General features: G+C 45.4%; 1 protein-coding gene across 4 annotated transcripts in view; it reads right to left on the bottom strand.

Annotated features, from left to right (window-relative positions):
• The window catches only part of ndst3 (N-deacetylase/N-sulfotransferase (heparan glucosaminyl) 3), a 1,004,816-nt gene that overhangs the window by 29,212 nt on the left and 963,069 nt on the right, over positions 1 to 12,535 (bottom strand). For all 4 annotated transcript variants that reach the window (XM_078543131.1, XM_078543140.1, XM_078543148.1 and 1 more), the window contains one exon: positions 4,807 to 4,930. In XM_078543131.1, the coding sequence (XP_078399257.1) occupies positions 4,807 to 4,930 (124 nt within the window). The remainder of the gene's footprint in view (positions 1 to 4,806; positions 4,931 to 12,535) is intronic.

Genomic DNA, 12,535 nt, shown 5'->3' with positions numbered 1-12,535 from the left:
CAGTTTTGGTGGTGAGAACTCCTGTTGGAGTTATATATGTAAGTTGGGTTTCAAATGGCCCCGTCAGGTCCCTGACATCATTTTCCTCTCTACCCATGTAGCTACCGTCGGTTTCTCACCCCACCCACAAACCTTGGGCTGGGGTATAGCCATTTCTCATGCTATTAAAAAGAATCCTTAGTTGCAGTCAGGGTAAGCTGGCAACAGGGCTGAAGTTCATTATTAGTGGAGCTGCTTGTGTGCTTTGAACCTTAAAGGCTACTATAGTTGCTACAAATATTTCCCTGACGGTAAAACCACTGCCCTGTCTAACTACCATGCTCTTCATTCGATGGCTCAATGTAAGTTGACTTCCCTTTTGATTTGTCTACCCTTCTAATTGGCGAGCTGCCTATAAGGAGCATGATCAGCATTGGTACCTATTTGATTTAAGTTAGGTCCAACCATGAAAATTGATCAGGCCTCCTGCCAACCTCATTGATGTCATGAGTGGACATCATTCAAGTCAATACAGTTGAAAATCAGGAAAGATGTAAAACAGGCTGACCATTCACTATTGCCTATTTTACACTACTGTCCAAAGTCAATGTTACCCCCAATATGACAAGTTTCAATTTAGATGGGTAGGGTTAACAAACCCACTTCAGGGGATGCAGAAACTGGCTGAATTTTCATAGGCTTTCTCTTGATTGTCCATGAAAACTTTGGCAGAAGATCCACGAAAACTGCAGAGAAATAAGGTTGGTGTCATTCCCCTGAGTTTTCTGCTGATCTTCTGTCACAGCTATAGTAAATAATCGGCAGTATCACAGTTGAACATTACTGGTGACCCTCTTTAAAGAATATCTGCTTAAAATTAAGTTATAGAAATAGGCTGTCACCAAGTACTTTCTTGAAACATCCAGAAGAGCATAAAGGATACACTTAAAAAGTACAGCATAAAGAATACACTTAAAAAGTACAGCCTACCCCAACATAGAATTTACCAAACCTATTTTAATCTATTGAGAAAACATCCTACATAGTTTTTTTGATGACCCCAACATTAATAAATGAAATGCTGGACTATCTTTTCATTCCATGTTTATGTCATTCAACCCTGACCACATCTACATCTACCATTGCATTTCATGTACTATTTGATTATCTCTATCTGTTCTTATCCCTAAAGCCATCAATCCCAGTCTAACCACATATTTTTCCATTTCTTTTCTGAGGGGGGATTAGTTGACACAGGGCCAACTCATTTTGCTGTAAGTCCATTCCACTACTCTGAAAGGATTCCTTTTACTCACAATACCAAGTCTTATTTGAGGCTTATTAATTTTGTATGAACCCTCTAGTTCTGAGGTCACAGTCAAATTTAAATAGCTTGGATAAATCTTCACTAGTTATGCCTCAAACTTTTTGTTACATTCCCTTCCAGTCAATTTTCCCTAATGGAAATAAGTTAATCTGAGTCTCTCCGAAATATTTCCACTCCTGAGACTTAGCATCACTTTTGTTGTTTTTCTCTGACTCCTCACAAATGCAGCAATATTACCTTGAAGGCTCAGGGGCCAGATTTTCAAAGTGGGATCTGGAACCTGAAGACTGGATAATTTATGAGTCCCAACCCTGTATCACAACTGTGTAGCTCTTTAAAATGTAAAGGTGAGCTCGGCACCCAATTAGTGGTGCTGAACGTCTCCAGAAGGCAGGAACTGCCTGCAGGGTATGAGTTGCAAAGGCAGATGGCAGCCATAATGGGGCTTGCCACTGCCTTGCTGAAGAGAAGAGACAGCCTCAGGGGGTCAGCAGCATAAACACTGCTGAAAGTGGCCGCGTGGCCAAATGGAAGGTAATGCGCATGATCCGGTGCAAGATTCTCCAGGTCTCAATACTTTTCATGAAAACAACTTTCACTTCTCTCCGCTTTGAACTTAAGAGCTGTGTACTAATGTGCACCAGACTGTTCAGGTTTGTCGAGTTCACATTTGAAAATTGCATTCTCTCCCTCCCCGGCCCATTAATAAGTTCTTCGAGGAGCTTAATGGGCCTTTAATTAGATCCAAGAGGGTGCCCACTTAAACCATCCTTTTGAAAATCAGAGCCCATCCTGGAGGCGTCAGAATGCAAAGATGCTTTTCTGCAATGTGCTCCTTAAGTCATGCCCGCACCCATTCCCAAACCCACCAGCAGTTGAAAATCCCACCCCAGGTGTCCAAAACTGCACATAATACTCCAAATATAAGAATCATGTTAAGATGCTTTCAACTCATTTTAAGGAGATTGAGTTGATTTTGCTTCTGAAAGTTCTGTTTGGCTATGTGGCCATTTTCATGAGTGTTTATGCCGCTGACCCTCTGAGGTGCTGCCTCTTCTCTTCAGCAAAGCAGGGCAGGCCCCATCATGGCTGCCATCTGCCTTTGTTACTCACACTCTGCAGGCAACTCCTGCCTTCTGGAGATGCTCAGCACCACTAATTGGGTGCTGAGCTTGCCTTTGGCCCAATTAGGGCCTTTACATTTCAAAATAGTGTCGCATGAGTGACACAGCTGTGATGCAGGGTTGGGACTCATAAATTATCCAGGCTTTAGGTTTCAGATCCCACTTTGAAAATCTGGCAAATAATAATGCCTTAAAATTACATATTATGGAATCGTATTTCATCTCCCCCATTTTTTGCCTCTCTCACAGATCAAGTTCTCTGATCCAACAATTCCACTCTAAGAAATCATGATTGCACAGTCCACTAGTCTTAACAAATGGGTTGTACGGCTGACATTTCCTGAGATGGACTCTCTCTGGAATCAACCTCGTCATTCCAAGGCCAACATCTGGCAATGAATCTGTTTACTAGAGTATTGTACATTGTCATCATTGTATAAGAAAGGAGAACTACAGGCTTGGGAGGCAGCACAGCTGACACATAGCGTAAGACATGAGCTTTGAGGATAAATAGGATAGTCTTAGATTATTTACCCTGGAGAAGAGCAGTGTCATGTAGGATATTATTATAATATTCAAGATCCTTAAGGAAATTTGATGAATTGAAATCTAATGGTGTGTCTGAATTGCTACAAATTCTAGAGCTAGGGAAGACAGACTCAAGCTTAGCAAAGAGCTGGTGTGCAGACAGTTCAGACTGAGTTACTTTTACCCAGAATTTGTTGAACACCAGGAATGGACTGGCTCAAGTAGACAGTGGAGGCAGATAGGAGTTATAGATTGATATAGCACAGAGGAGGCCAATCGGCCCATTGAATTTTAACTTCTGGATGGCTGACCAGCAGAATGCACTTGCTGATTGCCTAGTACTCACAACAAAATGGTAGGCACAATTTTGAATCACCGGCCTTATTACATCAAGCACAGCGAAGAAGCTGGCTAGATTGAGGCCTCCCAATATCGGTCAATACTGGCCAGCAGCAAATTGAGTGAAGTACCCCGGCAACAGTGGCCCCGATTATTTTTTTAGGAATTGGGAAGAACAGTCCTTCACAAAAATAATTCCAAACTTCCCTTGTCTAAGCCTCTTTGGCTCCATTGCCCACAGAACTGGTTGGAGTGTGTGTACACTCTAACCAGTTTAGCTCTAAAAGGGCAATCAAGGTCCTCAGACTCAAATTTGCATGTTAAAAGGTGCCCATTGTGTGAGGCAGACTGGAGCATTGGACAGCTAGTGTTAGGCATTCAAAATATGTCTGGCTTCTTTATCAGTGTTAATGAGGCAGTAAGACAACCAACCCCATTTTGAGACAATTACTGCCCCGCTATTGCTGAATAAAAGTAAAAATTGAATCATAGCCTGGGGCAATTTTAGAGAGAACTTGTAAAATATTTTAAAGAATGGGCATTTTAGAGCTATTCATTTATGGGATCAGTTTGACGGACTGCAGAGTCCTGGTTTATGGGCAGTACTCTTGTTTCTTGAGTCAGGAGATCATGGGTTCAAGTTCCGTTCCAGAAATTTGAGAATGTAATCTTGGTTGACACTACAGTATGGTACTGATGGAGTGCTACACTGGCAGAGGTGCTGTCTTTTGGATGAGACAGTAAAACAAGGCCCCATCTGCCCTCTCAGATGGATGTAAAATATCCCATGGCATTATTCAAAGAGGAGTAGGGGAGTTCTCCCTGATGTCCTGGCCAATATTTATCCCTCAACCAATATCACTGAAATAGACAGATTATCTGTCATTGTCACATTGCTGTTCATGGAAACTTGCAGTGTACAATTTGGCTATGGTGTTCCCTACATTGCAACAGTGACTCCACTTCAAAATTAACATAAAAACGATTGTAAAACACTTTGGGGTATTCCAAGAGTGTAAATAGCACTATGTAGATGCAAGTTTTTTTCTTTATCTTCCTTTCTATATCTGTATTTCCCAATACTTCATATCTGTGACAATGTCACTTTTAAATTGGCTGCTAAATTGCACATTGATCGGCTTGCTGGTCTACAGTGCTTTCCTGGTTACATTCAAAAACTGACCTAGGGAAATCACAGGCAGAACCGTTGACTTACTGGTCTAAGTCTCTACACATTAGCATGCCAATACATTTGTTTTGCTGTCTAACTGTTTAGTCATATAACAGAACTGCATAATCTTAAAGTTACATGTTAATGTACCTTTGCAAATTAATTTGAAAACCTTTGGGATCCACAGAAAATTTCTGTCATCACTGAGACCCTATGCAGCATTCAGACTTTCAAAGCGAATAATTAATTTCTCCACACATTATGAACGCTGGGTTCCTAACTTTAATAAAGATCTTCTTGTTTATAAAATATGCACTTTGCTTGTTCTCTTATCTTACCAATCAATTCCCTTGTGATAGGCATTCCCATTGAAGAACTGCACTTCTTCAAAGGTCTTTGGGTTGGGGAAATTACTGGTGATGGCTGGATGCATAATTAGGAACAAGTACAAAGCTGTGGTGCCTGAGAATAGAAAATATTAGAAAACTTATTGATGTGTTTTTGCAGAAATTACTGCCCTTCTACCCGTGGCATTTTGTCAGTGGAGCTTCTTTCTGCAAGCATTTATTTTTTGAAAGAACTGCAAAAACACTGTTCTGTTAAATACTAGATAGCTTAATTAGGACATAACAATTACAGAATATTAGCATAAGTCAATTATCACTATTTTTATCATATGCATGGTAGAACAGAATAAAATAATTTGCAGTGACTAATTAAAATACATCATTATTTACCATTTTAGACTGTCACAGACATTGCTAATATAGTCGACACATTTAAATGAATGGCTATTAATGGATATTTGCACTAGAATAGAAATTAAAAATTAAAACAATCTATATTCATTGTATTTAACACTACTAACTAAATAATCTTAGTCCTGTACTACTGCTGTCTACTCTTCTTTGGTCCTTTAAAAATTGGACACAGTCAGTTGTATACTAAGTCTAACACATTTTTGACAGCCTTCTATTGTAATTAAAAACTTCTAACATATTGCGCCATACAAAACAATTACTAATGATTTGCAGTGTTGCTTCTGATAAATGAATAAACGTATTGTTTGGAAATAAATTATTCACAAATAGAAACTGACACGCATTTGTTGGTAATGGTCCAGCATTGTTAAAGCTATAGAAAACTCTTCAGTTAAATGCTTTATATGATTAATGAGAAATATGGGAAATAAGTGCAAGACCTTAATAGAAAATGAGTTCTTCATTGTCACAGGAACTATCTCAAAGGCCAAACTGTCTTATCAAGCATGAGGAGCGATTTTAACTTAACCTACTTGGTGAGAAATTGACAAGGTTGGATCAACAGCCGATTTTACACAAAAATGATTCTACTTTCCATTAAAGTAAATAAGCAATGGTCTGTATCAGGTGTTCCTTGGACACCTACAAGCAGGTCTTGAGTGATTGTAAAATGCAACACTTGACAGCTGCATGGGGAAAATGCTGGTGGAATCTGCTGAACATTGCATTTCTGTGGAGATCAACACTCTTAAAAAGAGGGGTGATTTCATTTTGACGGCCTATAATGCTAACAGTGTTATGCAGAAGGCCTTCAGTCCATCTAGCCCACCCATCCAGTATTGCCTTAACATATTTCTAATAACCATGAATCCAATTTGTCATCAAGAACTGGTCTAATTCCTTCTTGCAATCGATTCAAGTGTCTTGTTCCACTGCTCAGGTTGGCAATCTGCTCTGGAATGTTCCAGGTCAGTGCCATGTATGCACACACACTTCTTCCATTGACCTGTACATCAAAATTTTGCCAGAATTGAAGTCACTCATGAAGCAGCACGAATCCCTTCTTTAAGTAAATAAAAAGGAAGAGAGAGGCCAAAGTCAATATAGAGAATGAGACTGAGAAAATAATAATGGGGAACCAGGAAATGGCAGAGGAGTTGAATAAATACTTTGCATCAGTCTTCACGGTGGAAGACATTAATAACATACCAAAAATACTAAATAATCATGTGGCAAAAGTGGGGGGAGGAAATAAATACAATAACTATCACTAGAGAAAAAGTACTAGGAAACTAATGGGGCTAAAGGTCGATGAGTCACCTGGACCTGATTGGTTGCATCCTAGGATATTAAAGGAAATAGCTGCAGAGATAGTGGATGCACTGGTAGTAATCTCACAAGAATCCTTGCATTCTGGAAAAGTCCCAGAGGGTTGGAAAACTGAAAATGTAACACCCTTATTCAAAAAGGGAGGGAGACAAAAAACAGGTAACTATAGGCCAGTTAGCTTAACATGTGTCATTGGGAAAATATTGGAGTATTATTATAAAGGATGTAATAGCACAGCATTTAGAAATCCATAATATAATCAAGCAGAGTCAGCATGGCTTCATGAAGGAGAAATCATGCCTGGCAAATTTATTAGAATTCTTTGAGGAGGTAACAAGCAGGATAGATAAAATGGAACCAATAGATGTAGTATATTTGGATTCCAAAAGGCATTCGATAAGGTACCACACATAAGGCCACTTAATAAGATAAGAACCCATGGTGTTGGGGGTAGTATATTAGCATGAATAGAGGACTGGCTAATAGAAGACAGAGAGTTGGGATACAGAGGGCGTTTTCAGGATGGCAACCTGTAACTAGTGGAGTGTCACAGGGATCAGTGCTGGGGCCACAATTATTTACAATATATACTAATGACATGGATGAGGGAAATGAATGTACTATCACCAAGTTTGTAGGTGACACAAAAATAGGCAGGAAGGGAAGTGGTGGGGATGACACAAAGAGTCGACAGAGGGGAATAGACTGGTTAAGTGAATGGGAAAAAACGTGGCAGATGGAATATAATGTGGGAAAGCGTGAGGTTATGCATTTTGGCAGGAAGAATAGAGGAGCTGAATATTACTTAAATAGAGAAAGAATGAAGAAAGCTGCAGTACAGAGAGATTTGAGGGTCCTCGTGCATGAATCCCAAAAAGCTAGCATACAAGTTCAGCAGGTAATAGATAAGGCAAATGGAATGTTGGCCTTTATTTCAAAGGGAATGGAGTATAAAAATAGGGAAGTCTTGCTAAAACTATATAAGACACTAGTTAGACCACACCTAGAATACTGTGAACAGTTCTGGTCCCCTTATCTAAGGAAAGATATACTGGCATTGGAGGCAGTCCAGAGAAGATTCACTAGGTTGATCCCGGGGATGGAGGGATTTTTTTACGAGGAGAGGTTAAGTAGGTTGGGCCTTTACTCACTGGAGTTTAGAAGAATGAGAGGCGACCTTATTGAAACATATAATGTTCTTAGGGGGCTTGGCAGGGTAGATACTGAGAGGTTGTTTCCCCTTGTGGGAGAGTTAGGTCCAAAGGACATAATCTCAGAGTAAGGGGTCGCCCATTTAAAACAGATATGGGGAGACTTTCTTCTCTCAGAGTGTAGTCAATCTATGGAATTCTTTATCGCAGTGGGCTATAGAGGTTGGGTCGTTAAGTATATTCAAGGCTGAGATAGACAGATTTTTAATCAGTAAGGGAATCAAGGGTTCTGGGAAAAAGGCAGGAAAGTGGAGTTGAGGATTATCAGGTCAGCCAGGATCTCATTGAATGGTGGAACAGACTCAATGGGCCGAGGCCTACTTCTGCTCCTACGTCTTATGGTCTTACGATGCTGCCCCATTGCTCCTGACTATTTCACGATGTCAAGTCTTGAATAGCTCAAATCCACTGCCCCATCCAACCCCACCGCAGTCACAGTTTCCATAATGTGGTATCCAGCACAGAAACCTAGCAGGGGAGTTATAACATTCTGATGTGCTGGGATTAGGAGGGCCTGGTGGTTGAGGGAAACCCGGAAGTCTTGGTTCTAGATCGCTTCTCGGCCTTTTGGCTAAGATCAAGTGTTGCAGGGGCGACACCATGGTCCTGCCATGGCAAGGTCGGGATGGAAGGGCGATAACCAATCGCAATCCAAATCCATACCGTGGGTTACCTATCACCGTCCGAGTCACGGTGAACCACAGCGATGAAGGAGGATCACCTATGGATCGGGGCTTCTTCACCAGGAGGATCCTGTTGAAGGCGTGCGGCTTCCAAGCTACGGAGATCTTCACCCTGCACGACTCCCGCAAAGGTGGTTATTTTGACGTGACGTTCAAGCAAGTGGCAGACTGCGTCCGGCTCCTGAGGGTGTTCGAGGAGAAGAGAGACCTGCCGGAGATGAAGATCCTGACGGCGGAGCCGCACTTTTCTCTGCCGTTGCAACGGGAACGTGAGGTGATGGTGCATGTGTACAACCCCTTCGTCCCTGTCGCCGACGTGGTCACCTTCCTCACCAGGTACTTCGATAAGGTGGGGAGCGGCACTGAGATTCGAGACGACTTGGGGATCTGGACAGGCAAACGCCTGTTTAAGGTCACGCTAAAGACCGATGGTAAGGGAGCCATTTTCCACCCTCCTTCCAGTTTCGCTATCGGGGGAAACCGTGGCTACCTGGTCTACGCTGGGCAACCCAAGCATTGTCGCTCATGCGGCAAGGCTGGTCATGTGGCGGCCAACTGCAGCGCCTCCCTCTGCAAGATCTGCAAACAGGAAGGGCACCAGACAAAAGACTGCAAACAGGCCAAGTGCTGCAACCTGTGTGGCGAGGCAAGTCACCTCTACAGGACCTGCCCCAAACGCTGCCGTACTTACGCACAGGCAGCCAAAGCCGACCAGGGGGAAGCAGAAGAAAGGTTCCGTGTCACTCCAACCACCAAGGCCCCCAGGGAGCTCAACGGGACAAAGGAGGACACAGAGAGAGACAAGGTGGAGAAAGAGATTGAGGCAACAGAGAGCCAATCAACAGCACTACCCCCTGAACCTTCCAGCCCTCAGGACAGCGAATCAATGGAGGAGGAGGCAGCAGTGGAAAAGCAGCAGGGGGAGTGGCGGACGGTGAAGAACAAGAAAAGTAAGAGGGAGCGAAGAAGAAGCAAAGGCGTTTCCCAGAGAAGCGGCAAGAGGCGTCTCCCATCCGACACGGATGACAAGGGCAGCAGCTCTTCGGATGATGAAGTGCCAGAGCGGCACCGACAGAAGAGGCGGCAAAGCTCCAGGGCGTTGGAGGACGAGACACCCGAGCTCCAGAAAATTGGAGACAACAAGGAGCCCAGCGCACCCCAACTTGGCCTGCAACCTGAGGAGGCCAGTGCACCACAGCCCCTGGAATCTGGGAGCAGTGAGGCAATCATCGCACCCCAGCTCCAGGAAGCCGGGAACAGCAACCCCCCAGAGGGGGTGAGTTTTGGAGAAGCTTCTCCAGCAAAGGTCATCTCAAAACCCGCTCACTACGTGAACCTCCAGATGCCACTGGAGCAGAACACGGCCAAGGAGATCTACCTCAGCCCATCCAAAGTGAAGGAATTTGAGCTCACTACGGGTATGAAGGAGCAGACTAAAGGTCTGGGACTCTCAGAGACAGTGGGTTTGGTAGGAGAATAAATGCTTTAATATGGGTTTAAAGATTGTATCCATAAATGTGCGTAGCATTAAATCTACTACGCGATGTGTTGCGACCTTGGACTACCTAGCCAAGGTCAAAGCTGACCTGTTGTTTCTGCAGGAGTGTGCGATACCGCACCTCAGCTCCTACAGGCAATGGTCACGATGGTGGTCCCACGGGCCATCGATCTGGTCGGGCGGAAACGACTCTCGTTCCTCCGGCCTGGGTATTCTGCTGCGGGGAGGCAACTTCACCGTCTCCGAGGTCAAGGAGGTGGTGGGCGGGCGACTCCTGGTAGCAGACGTAATGTACAAGAACGCTCCACTCCGGTTAATTAACGTGTACGGCCCGGCACAAGGGGCTGAGCGGCTGGAGGTTTTTCAGCAGCTCCCACTGCTGCTGGCGACCTCCAGGCCGGTCATTCTGGGCGGGGACTTCAACTGCATCATCGATGCGGCTGGACGATCCGGCAGGGCCGGAAGCAGATTGGACGCTACGTCCAGATCCCTGATGGAAACAGTTAAGGATGCCAAGCTGCACGACGTCTTCAGCAACCCTGCAGACGGAGCGCAGCGTAGATACACCTGGTCGCGGCCAGACGGGTCCATTCGTTCCAGGATAGACTTCCTGTTTGTGTCCCGTGCATTCACAGTCAGATCCACTGAGGTCAAGCCGGTGTTCTTCTCTGACCACTGCCTCCTACTGGCGGACTGCCACTTGGAGGAAGACCTGAGGGTGGGCAGGGGGGCATGGAAGCTAAATGTGCAACTGCTGACCCCAGAGAACATTGAGGAGCTCAAGAGGGATTACAAAGGTTGGAGAACCGTGAAACCCCTCTTTGAGTCCCTGACACACTGGTGGGAAGTGATCAAGGGAAGCATCAAGAGGTTTTTCATCCGCAAAGGCACCCAGAAAGCTAGAAAGGAACAGAGGGAAATGTCCCGACTCCAGGAAAAGATGCAGAATCTGCTCCGGCTGCGGTCGATGGGGGTCGATGTCAAGGAGGAGCTCCAAGAGGTGAAGGGCCAGCAAGCCTCGCACTTTGCCTCGGAGGCCTCCAAGATCATCTTCCGTTCCAGAGTCCGCTCCGTGGAGCAGGATGAGACGTGCTCACGTTTCTTCTTCCAAAAGGTACACAGAGAGCGCTCTGTGATCATCAGCCTGAAGGAAGAAGACGGCTCAGTAAAGTCATCACGGTCCGACATTCTGAGGATCAGCAAATCCTTTTATGCCGGACTGTATGACGTGAAGCCCACGGACAGCACGGCCTCCCAGTCCTTCCTGTCCTCTATCACGGAGGTCTTAGACCACAGTACGCGGGAGAGCCTAGACAAACCGCTAACTCCTGACGAACTGACTAAGGCCCTCGAGTCCTTCGAGAAGAGTAAAACTCCCGGAAGCGACGGCGTGCCGGCGGAGTTGTATTCGGCTCTGTGGGACTTGATCGGCCCAGACCTGCTAGGGGTGTACGAGAGTATGCTCCTGGCCGGTAGTATGTCAGAATCCATGAGGAAAGGCATCATCACCCTCATCTATAAGCACAAGGGGGAAAGGGAGGAAATTAGAAATTGGCGACCCATTTCACTGTTGAATATGGACTATAAGATTCTGTCCAAGGTCATCGCCAATCGGGTCAAATCCGCTCTGGAATTGGTGATTCACCCTGACCAGACCTGCTCTGTGCCAGGCAGGAAGATCTCTGACAGCCTGGCGCTGCTCAGGGATACGATTGCCTATGTACAGGACAGGGGTGTGGATACCTGCCTCATCAGTTTGGATCAGGAGAAGGCCTTTGACAGAATATCGCACACCTACATGGGGGATGTGCTCTCCAAAATGGGCTTTGGGGAGGGAATTCGAAATTGGATCCAACTGCTCTACACTAACATCAGTAGCGCAGTCTCAATCAATGGGTGGGAAACAGATAGCTTTCCGATTAAATCTGGAGTCAGGCAGGGCTGTCCTCTCTCACCTGTCCTTTTCGTGTGCTGCATAGAACCCTTTGCCGAGTCCATCAGGAAGGATCCGGGCATAAGAGGAGTGACGATCCCAGGCAGTGGAGGCACTCAGGTAAAAGCCTCCCTGTACATGGACGACGTCGCCGTCTTCTGCTCGGATCCGCTGTCGGTGCGCAGACTGATGCACGTCTGCGACCAGTTCGAACTGGCCTCGGGAGCCAAGGTAAATCGTGGGAAGAGCGAGGCCATGTTCTTTGGGAACTGGGCTGACCGATCCTTTGTCCCCTTCACTGTCAGGGCTGACGGCCTGAAGGTGCTGGGGATATGGTTCGGAGGGACCGGGGCATGCGTTAGAAACTGGAAGGAGCGAGTGGCTATGGTGAAAAGGAAACTGGGCATGTGGGAGCAACGCTCCCTCTCCATTGCGGGTAAGAACCTGGTCATCAGGTGTGAGGTACTCTCGCTGTTGCTGTACGTGGCGCAGGTCTGGCCCATTCCACACTCCTGCGCGATGGCGATCACTCGAGCCATCTTCCGCTTTATCTGGAGGTCGAAAATGGATCGTGTCTGCAGGGACGCGATGTACAAGCCTCTAGATAAAGGGGGAAAAAACGTGCCCAACATCGCCCTCATACTGATGGCCA

Source organism: Cetorhinus maximus, chromosome 1 (assembly GCF_964194155.1).
Source record: "Cetorhinus maximus chromosome 1, sCetMax3.hap1.1, whole genome shotgun sequence".
Classification (NCBI taxonomy): Eukaryota; Metazoa; Chordata; class Chondrichthyes; order Lamniformes; family Cetorhinidae; genus Cetorhinus; species Cetorhinus maximus.
This window is presented reverse-complemented; position numbering and strand designations above follow the sequence as displayed.